Source organism: Musca vetustissima, unplaced genomic scaffold, assembly GCF_032173495.1.
Source record: "Musca vetustissima isolate MV318-11 ecotype Yass unplaced genomic scaffold, APGP_CSIRO_Mvet_v1 utg14208, whole genome shotgun sequence".
Lineage (NCBI taxonomy): Eukaryota > Metazoa > Arthropoda > Insecta > Diptera > Muscidae > Musca > Musca vetustissima.
In genome coordinates this window covers 115,077-131,095 of record NW_026882685.1, presented here as the reverse complement: position 1 = coordinate 131,095, position 16,019 = coordinate 115,077, and the positions used below count along the sequence as shown (strand labels likewise).

Below are 16,019 nucleotides of genomic sequence, written 5' to 3'. Positions count from 1 at the left end.
TTATCAAATCAAATATTAAAAACGGAACATTTAAAGATTTTTATAAGTTGTAATCCTGCAACTTATAAAAATGAAAAATTCTTTTCCGCTGAAAAATTAACCTGAGTTTTGTTATCAAAATGTTCAGCCTATTCATGTAAGATTCAAAAACCGAATGAATTGGATTGTGTTTGCTACCAAACGTGTCGATTCGAATTTTACACAAGCAGGCTGATAAACTTTAGAAGAAAGGGGGTTTACCTCCGGAATGAATGGAAATTGAAGAAAGGGTGAAGTTTACCTCTGATATATTTAAATAAGGTGAACATTTGTTTTTCAATGTCGAACAAAACCTAACGATATTTCATGTCCACTGCAATCGAAACTATTCTTCTATACGACATAGTCTTCACTTGCTATTCTTAACTCGGCTAGTTTTTCGATTTAAGTTTGAACTAATAACATTGGTTTTGTTCGAAATGGAAAAACAGAACAAAAATGTGGAATAATCTAAAACAAATTGAGGTTAGGTTAACACCTCAAAATTATAGAGGTTAGTTAACATAACCTCAATATTTTCATAATTTAAAGTTAGAAAAAAGATTCATGAATTACCATTTTTTTGATTTACAACTGTAATAATTTTTCTATAAAATTATAAATTTCCGATTTTTTTAACATAGAAAAGTGAGGTTAACTATTCCAAAATATAGACTTAAATTACTTCTAATATCAAGAAAATAAATATTTTATTTTGTTTTATAATCTCTAGAGCAATATTTTAGGAAAATTTTATTTCCGGAAGGGGTCTACAGGTGGACCGATATTGGTATTAAATACCCAATGAGAACCCTAAATATTAAATTACAGACCATTGGGATGGAAAGCGCGTCAAAATGCCCCAAAATACTGAAATTTGGGAGGTATTTTTATATGATAGCTACCCCTAAAGAGGAACAACATAGGTTATATCAGCAAGTTGGCATCATGGAAGCGTGTGGTCAAATTTCGACAAAGGTCCCATCTAAGGCCATATACATCTTTACAAGTTATGAATAACGAATAACCTAATTAAAAAATGTCTCAATAGCGCTTGGTTTGTAATGCCCTAAATATTCATTCGAATCATATCCCTAATTATAAAAATGAGAGAATCTCCGCCTTTTCGGCATGTTTTTGTAAGATATGTTTCTTGGTTATAGGATTTACCCCACAAATTACAGATGTGGGTCTTCATATGTTTCGAATCCTTGTGTTTGGGTATGTGTTCGAGCAGGGTCATTACATCGGTGAAACACTTGTAGCAGGAATTACATTTAAAGGGTTTGTCGGTTTGATGACAACTCGGATGCGATTGCAAATTAGAGTTGTGGAAAGACCTTAGGACAAACACGCACTTTCTGTAGCTTTAAGCAATCTGGTGCCCTTAAAAAATAAACCTCCATTGGCTATACTTAAACGTCCTAAATGTCCAATTGAAAATATTTTGAAAGAAATATCAATGGTCCAACATAGTTTATAATGAGCTAAACCTTTAATGTTATCCTCCCTTAATTCTGAAATAAAATCTATTGTCCAGAAAACCCCCTACTTTCTCCAATTTCCATTTTCGCATAAGGAAAATATTTCAAAATTTTACAACTCTATTACAAATTATATTCGTAAATTAAAATACAGAAAATAATATTAAAATATATAGAAAGTATACAAAACAATTTCAAATTGTTTTTTTAGATTTTTACTCTTACTTTTCTAAAGGATTTTGATATACTACAGGATACAGGATTTATATGTGATTTGCTTTGTTTTGCATATTTCTGTTACATTTTCAATGACGCCTTTTTCTACTTCATCTGTTTGTGTTTCTACATTTTTAGCCTACTAAAAATCTAAGTAGAGGGAGGTGTTTTTGTTTGGAAGTTGGTGGAAGGTTGTGGCAAACTGATATCTGCTGGTATGGTGGGGCTCCGACTACAGCTCCTGTTGTTTTTTGTTTATACACCTAACCTTGTTCAGCTTTCCTCGTTCGCAGCCGAAGAGTTTTTAACTTGACGTTGTGATTGTTGTTGTTGTTGTTGCGTTTCATAGTTTGACGAAGTAGCAGCAGAACTACCACCACCTGAAACCGCCCCACCCCCAGCAGCATTATTATGATACAATTTTTGCCTCTTAACCACAGTTGATGATGCGGTCGATGAACTTGTACTCGAAGCCGATGGCGACGACGAGGGAGAGTTATACTATTGTGTTTTATCCTTTCCCGCGCCTCCACCACCGCCAGCTGTAACACTCAAACCCAACAAATGATCACCGGCCAGCAGTCCGGCTGCTGTTGCTCCCGGTTGATGGGCATAGTTGCGTATCTGATGCAACGATATTAACTGTGTCGGGAATCCTGCTGCCGCAGCGGCATTCTGTTGATAGATATAGGCTGCAGCGGGTGGGGCGGCAGCCCTTTGTTGGGCCAATGCTGCCGCCTGTAAATGGCTGGGTGCCGTGGGAATGGGTGTAAAAGCTGATGTGGTCTTGACATCATACGGTGAGGAATTCACCACTACCATATTGTTGGGTGAATGCGATGATTGTTGCTGCTGTTGTTGTTGTTGCTGATGATGTTGTTGCTGCTGCTGTTGTTGTTGTGACGATTGACGTATCACCAAATCCTCACCCTGTTCGATGGGACTCTGCGAATGATTGGGTGTGTTGCCACTGTTTGCACTGTCGCCACCACCACCACCACTACCGTTGGCATTGCCATTAACCAAACGTTGATGATGCTGCAGCAATTCCTGTTGTTGTTGCTGCTGTTGATGTTGTAGCGTTGTAAAGTTATAACCATTTTGTGCCTGTTGCTGTTGGGCCTGGGCCTGTTGTTGCTGTTGAATGGCCTCGGCCAAGGTGGCAGCATTTACCGCCCCATCAGCACTTACCTTGGCCCAATAGGCCGCATTAGCATCTCCCGCAGCGGCAGCATTCATTACCACCTGCCGTTGTAAACTCAAACCAATCCCGCCAGCCGGTACATGATGTTGCACGTTCAAATTTGAATGACGCTGCTGTTGCTTCTCCGCCTTCTCGGCGTGTTTTTGCAAATGCTTTTCCAGATATGTTTCTTGGGTGTAGGATTTACCGCACAAATTACAAATGTGGGTCTTCAGATGTTTCGAATCCTTGTGTTTGGGTATGTGTTCGAGCAGGGTCATTTCATCGGTGAAACACTTGTAGCAGGAATTACATTTATAGGGTTTGTCGGTCTGATGACACCGCGAATGCGACTGCAAATTAGAGAGTTGTGAGAAGGCCTTGGGGCAACCGGCATGACGACATTTATAGGGTTTATCACCGGTATGGGTGCGTATGTGTTGTTGGAGATGTGACAGCTGGGTGAATTTCCGCTGGCAAATTTCACAGCGATAGGGTTTAATGCCCAAATGGATGCGTGTATGCTGGGAGAGGTACGATGAGTTGGCAAACGATTTGGTACATTGGGTACATTTGTAGGGTTTGGTCTCGCGGCCATCCGGTGAGGTATGATGATGTGATCGATGTGATTTCTGTTGCGTTGTCTGTTGTTGTTGCTGTTGCATTGCAGCGTTGGGATCGTACTGGAAAGAGGAGGAGAGAGAAGAAAATTAGTAGAGAGTTGGCAGAGAGAACAAAAAAGGATATTTGAGGAATTTTGAAATAGGGAAACTTTTAAATAAATTATATCCTACACCACAAGATAGATCCGATGTTGGATTTTTGCATATTCTTTGATACACTTTCTATCCGTAAATTCCGTCCGCTAGTTTATTCGCCTATCTGTCCACACATTTCTCTATTAAAGAGTATAGATCCCATTAATTGTCCGATTGCGATAAAATTTGGTAAGGCCACCACAAAGCCTACTGAACTTTGTGCAAATCGGTCCAAATTTGAATATAGCGCCCATGTATAGTCTCGTCGGATTTGAAGGAAAATTACACTTCAAAGAGGTTATATCTGTCCGGAATTTGGTATGGGTGACCGAATAGGGTTTAGAAGGAAGAGTGACAAGCTTGTTTTAAATCCGTACATATTTCGATATAACGGCCTCATATTCGTAGGATTTCAGATAAATAACGCCCCAGTGATGTTATGTCTGATTGACACGAAATTTGGCTCAGCCATCTGAATTAAAACTAGAATAACGTTAAATTCTATTTGCAGCAGTCCAGATTTCGATATAGGTCCTTTATATATTTTCATCGGATTTAAGGTAAATAATGCCCCAGAGATGCTACGTCTGTCCGATTGACACGAAATTTGGCGCAGCCATCTAGAATATAGTGTCCTAAATTCTGATTGTATCGGTCCAGATTTGCATATAGCTCTAAAAGGTGCTATGTCTGTCCGATTGACACGAAATTTGGCACAAGCGGGCGAATTTAGCTTATAATAACATGTGCCAAGTTTGGTTTAAATCGATGTAAATTTGAATATAGCTCCCATATATATTTTTGTCGTATTTTAGTGAAATGTAGCTCTAAAGACGCTTCGTTTGTCCGATCGTCAGGAAATTTGACACAGGCTATTGAATTTAGCCTAGAAAGATGTGTGTCAAGTTTGGTTTCAATGGGTCCAGGTTTGGTTATAGGTCCCTCGTATATTTATGTCGGATTTCATGTAAATAACGTCCCAAAGAGGCTATGTCTGTCAGATTGACACGAAATTTGGCACAGTCAATAAAATCAAACCTAGAATAACATGTGCCAAATATGGTTTCAATCGGTTCAAATTTTGGTATAGCTCCCATACAAATTTTCTTCGGGTTCTAATTAAATAACGCCCAAAAGAAGCTATGTCTGCCCGATTGACACGAAATTTGGCACAGGCGAGCGAATTTAGCTTAGAATGACCTGTTTCAAGTTTGATAAAAATCGATCCAAATTTGGATATACCTCCCATATATAAATTCTGCCGGTTTCAAAAAAATCGTTTTCCGAAGGTGCTGCGTATATCCCATTCAAGCGAAATTTGGACAGCTGATCAATTTGAGTACAGAAGTGCATATGTCATGTTTGATTTAAATCGGTTCAGATTTCTATATAGCTCCTATATATATTTTCTCCTAAGTGCAAGAAAATTGTGCACTAAAGGCGGTAATGCTGTCCGATCGACACAAAATTTAGCACAGGCAACCGAACTGAGCCTAGAATTATGTGTACTAAGTTTGCTTTAAATAGGCCGAAATTTGGATATGGCGCCCAACTATATTTTTGCCCGATTTAAAAATGTTATTAGTTATAGTCATAAAGGTCACCCTGTCCAATGTGGTGCAGGGCTATATAATAAAAACGATCGTGTCCAATTTTGAATCGGACATAACTTACCTTCTGTTCCGGCTGTTCGGTCATATTCGGTGTTGGCGGTGAATTTGGCGGACTGTACGATTGTTTTAACTGTTGTTGTTGTAGATGCTGTTGCTGCTGCTGTTGTTGTTGTTCGTGAGCCTGTTGCTGCTGTTGTTGTTGTTGATGTTCTGCAACCAATTGCTGTTGCTGCTGTTGTTGTTGCTGCTGCTGCAAATTAACGCCTACCAAACCATTTTTCAACGAATAATCTAAACGTTCAACATTTTGACGAAACTCATTAATATTGAAGGGTTTATTGTATTCGTGGACCAATTGGGCTGTACGCAAATCGGCTGTAGTCAAGTGACTCAGCGACGACAAGACACTGCGATCATTCATTGAACGTAATTGATCGATTGTTGGACGACGATGATGTAGATTGTGTAAATTATTGGCTGCCGTTCCGTTTAGGCCAGCAGTACCGCCGATTCCGCCGCCGCCACTAGATGCCGCTTGATGATGATGATGATGATGATAGACGTTTGATGAGGCAGCTGCTAAAGCCGTAAGGGCTGATATATCAGCCATAAAAGGTAGTGTAGTTTCAATTTTTTGTAAAACAGACACACACTCAGACTGAGCGCGGTGTTGGGAGGTTTATTGAACCCACAATTGAAAAAATCAACTACGGTTCATTTGTTGGGAGCGCTTTTGGGCTGGAGCGTATTAACGCGTTCGCTTTCAATGATTTCCGGATAAAAACTAAATGTTTCGCCACCAATTGTCACCAAAGTTACCAACTCTGCAAAGAACCAAAGAAAAAAAGAAAGAAATTGTTATTTAGTATTTTTTTGTTAAGTGAACATTTTAGGCTACAAAAAAGTTTTCATTCATAAAATTATTGCGTATTTTTTGTTGACCAAGCATCATGGCCCCACCACCAAAAGAAAAAACCTCCAATAATATTATGGCCACCAAAATGCAATTTATGCGTAATACTTTCAATGTACATACGATTGCGAGTTTGCGTTATGTACGTACGTAAAATGGACTATATAATGAGCCGAATAAAAATTTATATAATAAAAATTTACAGTGGTGGGCAAAAGTGTGAGACCTAAACCAATAAATAAAATTAGAAACAGAAAAAATGCAAATGTACATAGAGCTTTGAAATAATGCACATACATTAATACTCTTCCTAAGATATTTAGTATTGAAAATGGGATAGATCAGTCCAAGTTTCGGAATAGCCCTCACATAACCCTATCTCCATTATTCAATGTTTTGGAAACGGTTTCTAGCAAATTTGGCTGTAATTTACTATTTTGTGTTCTCATGGGATAGCATATTATCCTACCAAAAAGTATCATTATTGATGCGCTTTAAAGGGTAGCCCCCATATAACGGTACCTCCCAGATTTCGGTATTTTGGTTAGTTTGGGCACATTTTTCAACCGAATTGGCTGCAATTTGGTACTTTGGGTTCTCTTTGGGTAACAGATCTTCCTACCAAAAATTGTAAATATTGGTCTACTTTTTAAGCTAGTCCCCATATAACGGTACCTCCCAAATTTCGGTATTTTGGTTATATTGGGCACGTTCTTCAACAAAATCGGCTGTAATTTGATATATTTGGGGTTCTCATTGGGTAGTAGATTTTCCTACCAAAAATTATAAATTTTGGTCTATTATTTAGGCTAGTCCCCACATAACGGTACCTCCCTAATTTCCGTATTTTGGTTAGTTTGGACACATTTTTTCAACCGATTTGACTGCAATTTTGTATTTTGGTTTACCATAAGGTACCAAACTTTCCAACCAAAAATTATCAATATTGATCCAATTTTTAGGGTTGCCCCCATATAACGTTAGCTCCCGCAATTTCGTAATTTGGGCTAGTTCTTCAACCGAATTGACTTCAATTTTGTATTTTGGGTTCTCATGAGGTAGCAAAACTTCCAACCAAAAATTTTCAAAGTTCTTTTAATTTTTAGGGTTACCCACATATAACGGTACCTTCCCGAATTTCTGTATTTTTGTTAGTTTGGTTATATTTTTCAACCCATTTGACTGTAATTTGGTATTTTGGGTTCTCATGAGGTAGCAAATGTTCCAACAAAAATTTTTTGGCTAATACCCCATATAACCGTACTTTTCCGAATTTCTGTAATTTTTGTTAGTTTGGGTGTATTTTTCAACCGAAATGGCTGCAATTTGGTACTTTAGGTTCTCATTGGATAGCAAATCCTTCAACCAAAAATTAGCAATATTCATCCACATTTTAGGGTGTTCCGCATATAACCATACCTCCCGATTTCCGTATTTTGGTTATTTTGGGCACAATTTTCAACCGATTTGACTGTAATGTAGTATTTTGGACTATCATTGGATATAAAATCTTTCCACCAAAAATTATCAATATTCACCCACTTTTTAGGCAATTCCCCATATAGCCGTACCTCCCGAATTTCCGTATTTTGTTTAGTTTGGGCACGTTTTTAAATCAAATTGTTTGTAATTTGATATTATGGGCTCTCATTGAGTAGAAAATCAAAATACCAAAAATCATAAATTTTGGTCTACATTTAAAGGTAGCCCCCATATAACGGTGCACCTAAGTTTTCGATATAGTGGTTATTTTGGGCACGTTCTTCTACCGAATTGGCTGTAATTTGGTATTTTGGGTTATCATTGTATAGCAAATCTTTCCAACAAAATGTATCATTATTGGTCCACTTTTTCGGATAGCCCCCATATAACAATATCTCCCAAATTTCGGAATTTTCGACTAAATTGGGTAAAATTTAGTATATTGGATTTACTTTTGTATAGAAATCTCTATGCAAAAAATGATCAATATTGACTTAAGTTTCATGGTAGGCCCCATATAACGGTCATCCCCATAATTCGCTATTCTGGGAATTTTAAGAAAATTTTCAATGGAATTAGCTGTTATTTGATATTTTGATGTACCATTGCATATCAACTTAAAAATCGCATAGCTGCCAACTTTTCGCCTCCACTGTACTACTTACAGCTCACTAACCTAGCTAGTGGTCTTAAACAAAAAGTAGTTCGTTTGAACGTTGAATTTTTTGTATATAGGAAATGTTTTCCAAACAACAAAAAAAAATTGGCTTGAAAGCATGTAAAGAATTAACAAAAGAAATAAAATTAAACAAAAAACAGTTTACCGGTATTTAAACACAAATTCAGCAAGAAGTGCATTTAAAGGGAGCTATTAAAAAAGCGATTTTGGTATTTTGTCTTCTTCATTAGTAAGCGAAAAAACAATTACTTGAATATACTTTTTAATATAAATTATTTTTCAATCTAAATTGGATGGCGCTTTTGGCCAAAAAGAACGAATTTTTTGCAGTTTCCGATAAAACATAATTTTCAGCAATTTTTTGTGGGTACAAAAAAAACTGCCAAAAAATTAGCGCCAATGTGAGCAGGAAAAAAACGGTAAGCAAAAAATTGAGATTTCAATAACAAGTGGAAAAATTTGAATATAATAAACCCATTATATAAACCCGGTTGATATTAAAAATCCCAAATTTTAGGGGATTATTAATTATTGTCAAATTATTGCCAATTTGTTTCAAAACTTGCCAAAAGCCACAAAATTCCGAATAATGGGTAGTTTAAGGTTCAATTTTAGCCACAATATAGTTAATCTTTTTTTGAATTGGATATATGCGTTTTTTTTTGTGAACTGTCGTCCAATGACACCACAGATGTTACAATATTTCAAATCAAAGCTTTGTGATTTGGAAATCTTTATAATCATTTTTCTAAATTACACAGAATTTTAACTTTTTGTCGACCAAAATTTCCTCAATAATACAAAGTTTTGCAGGTCCATACCATAATCGATTCTTATCCAAGGATTTTTGTTAATTTGCTGTCCGAGTCAGGAAATGTCCGTTTCTTGCCACAATATAGTTAATTTTCAATTGAATTGGATGACTTATAGCGTTTTATAATTTTGTGAACCGTGGAATGACTTCTATCCACGATTTTACCAATATTTCGGACAGATTTACCGCCTTCGAAATGCTTTATAATCAGTTTTCTAACTTCCACAGAATTTTAGCCACTTTGTCGACCGACTTTGGAAATAAATATCGCCAAATTTCATCCGCTCATTTTTTAAAATTGAAGTAGGTCGTTCACCTCGTTCAGTTGCCTTATATCGTTCAAATGGTCACTCAGTTCAAATTGGTATTGCATTCAAGCTACCAGCTCCATCAACCGCAATGAATGATACCTTTCGACACAACGTCCAAAGAAGTTAATATAAATTAATCTCTTCAAGTTTCCTTGAAATCCGTTCACATTTAGATATACCATAGCTTCCATATATAATTTCGACTTATGCATGTTAATTGTACACCAAATAACGAGTCTTTGGGAGTCAATTGAAGCAAATGGTTGCTATCATTTTAAATGTCGCTGCAAATTACCGATTTTAGCGAAGTTCAAGTTTGTTTGACGCATCGATTTACAAAATTTAGCATAGGTTGCAGAATGACATGTGTAGGGATTGATGTTAATCGTTTTAGATATATGTAGATAAAGATCACATATTTAAGTTCGTTCAGTTTCATGTCAAAGTTCTTTCAAAAAGGCGACGTCTTTTAGGATACATTATTCTACATATGTATGTATTCCAAAATAGTGAAGGGTATTACATAGTCGGCACAGTTCGACTTTACTACTTTCCTTACTGTGTTTTTTTTTTTGCTGTTCTTAAATTGTTAAATATTTTCAACATCCTTGTCCTTCATTTTTTTATTTATTAACCCCAACATAAATTTCATCCCATTCTGTTGACAGTCCTCCCGATTTAACTCACAAATTAAATTCCACTCTCAACACGTTATTATTAAATCAAAAAACAAACAAACCATCAGCTGTTTCTTTTCACCTGACACTCCCGGGTCATGCATAATTTCCTTCCGACAATTTTCATTCAAATTACATATACTCATTTTACAAACAAGAGCAAGCACTATAACAAAAAAAACGCCAAACAATAACACAAGAGTAATAAAAACAATAAATAACAACAACAAAACTAATATACAGTAGTAAATTCTATTTAAAAAAAAGTCAAATAAATATATAAACACGGTCACTAACCACCATTAGCCAATGCAAGAAAGCAACAACACAATACACTCTGCACAAAGAGAGTGAGAAGAAACAACAAAAACTACAGGTCGTTGCAAAAAAAAAGAAAAACATTACGCGCCGTTTGACCACACTCGGACGAACACACACACTTTGTTACTAAATAACCAATGGACCAACAACAAACAGATGTACTCTCGTTGTCAAATGATAAACAAATCCATAGTGTGGCAGGATATGGCACACAAAAGGAATCAGGGAATATTGTTGAATGGGAAAGATAAAAAGAAAACAAGAAAAAACACGAAATATAAAAAACACACGATTAACCACTCGCATGTCAAAAAACAGGCGACTTCGTTGTTATTGCTTTACTGGGTAGTTGGTTGGTTTATTACAGCAACAACAAATACATCATCGTCAACACTGAGCCAGAGAGTGAGGGTGTATATGAATGTTTGCATTTTTTTGTAAATGAGTATTGCATAGAGAGCACGCATAGCAGTGCACTGTGTCAATGCCGCCAACAATGATTGCAGGACATTAGTTAACCAAAAAACACCCTGTAATTGCAAAAAAGGGAAATACAAGGATGTTAAAAAATACCCCCAACCAATGATTACTGTGTTGTTGTTTTTTATGCATACAGCAGTGTGGAACATAACTAAATTGAGAGTAACTGTGTGAGAGCGTAATTGAGAAATCATCGTCAAAAATGACTGACGAAAAGAGAAAACTTGTTTAGCCATCACCGCTATCGTACTATTTTGTGCATTAGTGGCATACAGTTATTTGCAAATTGTAAATTAATAGCATAAAAAAGCATGCAGAAAAAAACCTCTGAGAGAGTGAGCACAAAACAAAGGGAGAACCACGCCAAATCTCATTGTTTATGGGATTTATATATTCAATAACGGTAGCTGGATGCAGCGTGACCGTTGTGCCACTAAAGTGGCAATTTTGCCACTTTTTTTCGCCTTTGCTACTTTTGTGATACTTTTTCATTTTGATACAAAATGTGCCACTTTTTGAATTTTTGTGAAACTTTTTGTTACTTTGTGCCACTTTTTTAAAAAAGTACATAAATTAAAGCGATTTTGCATAAAACATAATGATTTGTTTTTGTAATATTGTATCAGACGGAGCGATTTTTAACTAGGGGTCGTTTGTAACAGACGGAGCGATTTTTATTTTGATTATTATTATTAGGTCGCATTCGCATTTGTGTGTTGGTCTGTTCCCGTACTGCAAGAATCTACTAGATTTTACTATTTTCTTCGATAACATAAAGGAAAATTCGTTATCGTAGTAAAAAGTAGTAGATTGTTGCAGTACGGGAACAGACCATGTGTGTTTCGATTTGTAGAATTTTCGATTGCTAAGTCCCAATTTAGATTAGGCGAGTTTACTTGCGGTAAGTTTTTGTTTGCAGGAGAGAGGGGCAAGGGGAATATAAATGGAAAAAATTTGCTCGTACCGACAATTTTCTGGCAATTCGTTTTGTTTATTTTGTTTGTAGTGTCAGTAATTTGAAATACCAATCCAAAACATTTTCGAACATAACAAAACATGCACAAAATATCAAAAAAAAAAAAAAAAAAAAATGGTTTGAAACCGAATTGCCTTGTATAGACGCATGAAGCAATTTCAAAAGAGAACGATAAAAATTGCCGCAATTAAACTCGGCAATCAGGACTAATTGTGAATAAGTAATTAAAAAATAAATGTTATTCAATAACAATATATGGTCTGTTTCCGTACTGCAAGAATCTACTACTTTTTACTACGATAACGAATTTTCCTTTATGTTATCGAAGAAAATAGTAAAATCTAGTAGATTCTTGCAGTACGAGAACAGTAAAAAAATGTGCCACTTTTTGTGACACTTTTTCAGAAGTTATGTGCTACTTTTTTTAAAAAATGATACTTTTTGTGATACTTTTTGAAAATTTTCAGCGGTCACGCTGGCTGGATGGCCAGTGGAAATAATTGATTCTGTTGTAGTTTTTTTGTTACTATACTGTACTTGTTGTTGTGATAATATTCAAAATATTAGCATTTCATTTGTAAAATTGCAAAAAAAAAACACAGAAACAATAACAACACTTTCATTCAACAAAATGCGAGAGGCGGACAGACACAGTAGCTATGAAAAAAAATATAATTTTATTGTAATGTGTGGCTGTGCCTCGTCTGGCTGCCAGTCGTGTGGCAAAACACAAAACAACAACAAAAAAGAAAGGCAAAAAACAGACAAGAAGAGATAGGTAATATATTTTTTTCTTTTGTTTATTTATGACTGGTAATAAAATTTGATTTTTACAGCTGTTTGAAGATTTTTTTTTCGTTTTTGTCTACAATTAATTTTTATTCTATTGCAAAGCAAAAAAAAAAATGCAGAGAAAGGACGGTGAATAAATAGGGTATTCCTTGTGGGAGTGATGGGAAATAAGAACATGATTATAAAATATCTACAAATTATGAGTTAAAACATTTCTCGAGTAAATTATAAATTAATTAATAGCTTTAATGAAATTAAGAATTTCTATAAAATTTTTCCGTTTACCGAAATAATTTTATTTTTGTAAATTGAAAAATTAAGTCAATTTAACATAGAAAATGCAATCCCACAGAAAAAAAACATTTCAGCTAGACTAAATTAATCTTTACTCAATGAAATTCAAATTCAGCTGTACTAAATTCAATTTTTTGGCCGAAAAGGCAATTCAAACTACACTGAATGAATATTTTTGTATGCCATTTTTAATTCAGCTACATTGTATTAAAATGTTAAATATTTTTTTTATTGAAATAAAATTTGGTGCTTTAATATTCTATTCAGCTACACTGAATTACAAAAAAAAAACAATTCAGCTGCACTGAATTAAAATTTTCTAGAAATAAAAGAAACTCAATTGCCTTGCATTGATATTCTACTGTATAAAATACAATGCAGTTAAATTGAGTTAAAATATATTGGTAGGTAATGCAATTCAGCTGCAATGAATTTAAATTTTCTGATTGAAAACACAATTCAGCTTCTCTGAATCAAAATGCTTCCAGATTAAATGTAATTCAACTGCACAAATGTAAAAGTTTCTGAAATAGAATGCAATTCAGCATAATTGTATTAATAGAAAATGAAATTCAGCCTCACATGATGAAGATTTTTCGATTATAATTTCTCATAGTTACTCGGAAAAGAAAATTTTAATTCAGCTATATAAAATACAAATTTTTGCCACAGAAAACGAAATTCAGGATTATCAGTTTTATTAATTGGTTTAAATTTATATTAATTTGTTGATAATTTAATTATTTTTATGCTTTTATTAAAAATGAAAATTATTCATTTCAAAAATATTAACTTTGAATATAATTTTTTCAATTAAATTTGCAACGATTTTTTTATTAAAATAAAAAGTAACTATCTTTACAATCCGGATTTTTGAGTCAAATAGAAATCAATATTATTTTTAAATGCAATTACAAAAATGTTCATTATCAAGTTTATACTGTATATAAAATACAAATGTTTGCCACAAAAAACGAAATTAAGATTTTGTAATCGAATTTCTAATTCAGCTACTCTAAAAATAATTTGTTCTTGGAGAAAAAGCTATTCAACTGGCATGAATTAATTTTTACAACAAAAATGTTCATTTATGTTCAAAAATGTTCACAGAAGGTGCAATTCGCTAATCTGAGTTTAAAATGTTCTTGTTAAAATAGTATTCAGCTACACTGAACTGAAATTCTCCAACAGAAAATTAAATTTTGGTACTCGAAAATTGCAGAAAATTCTCTTACAGAAAATGCAATTCTGCTACAAATCATTCAAATTTTCTGGCCGAAAAGGTAAAGGTAAAAGCTATACTAAATTTTACTGTTCCCACGAAAAACGATATTCAGCTGAGATAAAAAAAATAATTACACAGAAAATGCAATTCAGCTATGCAGCGTTCAGTGTTTCTGACACCACAAAGAATTTAAAATTTCATATCAAAAGGTTCCACCAGAAAATATAATTTAGCTAAACAGAATTATTTATTCCCCCGAAAATACAATTCAGCTACATAAAATTAAAATTGTCCAAAAGAAAATTATATTCAGCTAGAATGAATTAAAATGTTTCCCCAGAAAATACAATTCAGCTACACAGAATTAAATTTTTTTGTCCAGAAAATATTATTCAGCTACGCGGAAATTTCCTCCAGAAAATGCAATTCAGCTGGACGAAATTAATTTTCCGCTGCCGAAAATGTAATTCAGCTACATTATTAGAAATAGTAACAAAAAATATTTTTTTCTTAATTTAAATTCAGGTTCGCTGAATTGGGGTCACCCTTTCATATTCCAAAATGGAAATCCCTATCAAAAAAATCCCGTGATTTAATGCAATTGAGTGTCATAAAAATTTAAATCAATGATTAAGAAGAAAAAAAATAAATGACTTTCTTTTTTTCGCACACACACACCAACATGCGAAAAAAGTACACACAAATTTTGAATGCAAAAAAAAACATACCCCAAAAATTCTTGTTTTATTTTGTTTTTTGTGCTAATTATAAACACTCATAACAAGTTGATACCAAAATATAAATCGGTCAATTTTATTTTTGGCAAGCAACAAAAAAATACATACGCAAGGCATGGGTAGGTATAAATTTTGTTTCAGGAATTTTTATTTCATGATTATCGCATTAATTTCATTGCCCCTCCAAAACAAATTAAATATTCTCCTTTGCGTATTTTTTTTTTATTTTCATGTTTTGTTGTTTTTTATATGCGCTTATTTCGCACCATGTGTGTTAAGTTATTAAATTTTTTGTTTGCGAAAAAAAACTTTAAAATTCATTTTTTCTGCTTGCAATTCAATTTTTTTCTTCTTGTATTTTATATTTTTACTACTATGCCACAGAGCGGCAGAGAACAGCAGCAGCATGAACAACAACAATTAAAACCCCACCAAAAAAATTGAGTATAACTACTCCTCCTCATATTGTATAAAAAATGGTATACACACAAAAAACTTGTCAGAATCTGTATGAAGCAAAAAACAGCATGTATGCAAAAAACAAAAACTATACAACACAACAAGCAATGCTGTGGAATGGGGGAGAGAGTGAGAGAGAGTATTGTTCGTTCATTCGTTTTTTGCGAACTCATAAAACACACAAAAACAAACACACACAGCGGCACTCTGTGAGGGAGGGAGTTGCCCACGAATTCGTTTTTTTGTGTGGTTGTATTGCTGTTGTGGTCGGTCGGACGGTCGGATGTTCGTCGTCTTCATCATCACCAGCATGCTCATCATCAACGTTGTTTTGTTTCGTAAAAAATAATTTGCGCGCGATTTATAGGCGCTGTCAACAAAAAACACGAAAATGGCAATAGTAAATGTAACGGCGTCAAAATGCAGGCAACGGCGTCGTCGTCATAACTATGCCCGTTGCCGTTTAGGCATATGTAAACAAAGTAGGAAAAAATGGTTTGCAAAAAATATGATACCACAGAAAAAAGCAAAATAAACCACGCATGCAAACATGTGGCCACTGTTTATTATTGTTGTTGTGTAGTAGT

General features: G+C 34.5%; 2 protein-coding genes across 2 annotated transcripts in view; both read right to left on the bottom strand.

The window, feature by feature from the left end:
* Window positions 1-2,133: 2,133 nt before the first annotated feature.
* On the bottom strand, window positions 2,134-5,882 carry LOC133329287 (zinc finger protein squeeze). The gene is made up of 3 exons (XM_061537776.1): window positions 5,490-5,882; window positions 5,334-5,420; window positions 2,134-3,584 (listed from the first exon to the last, which is right to left on the bottom strand). Exons 1-3 carry the CDS (start codon window positions 5,880-5,882, stop codon window positions 2,220-2,222), a joined length of 1,845 nt encoding a protein of 614 aa, XP_061393760.1. The 3' UTR covers window positions 2,134-2,219.
* A 104-nt stretch (window positions 5,883-5,986) lies between these two features.
* Window positions 5,987-16,019, bottom strand: part of LOC133329286 (uncharacterized) — a 44,333-nt gene continuing 34,300 nt past the window's right edge. Inside the window, exons 4-6 of the mRNA XM_061537775.1 lie at window positions 6,389-6,411; window positions 6,249-6,345; window positions 5,987-6,096 (exon numbers count right to left, since the gene is read on the bottom strand). Coding sequence (XP_061393759.1) covers window positions 5,987-6,096; window positions 6,249-6,345; window positions 6,389-6,411 — 230 coding nt within the window. The remainder of the gene's footprint in view (window positions 6,097-6,248; window positions 6,346-6,388; window positions 6,412-16,019) is intronic.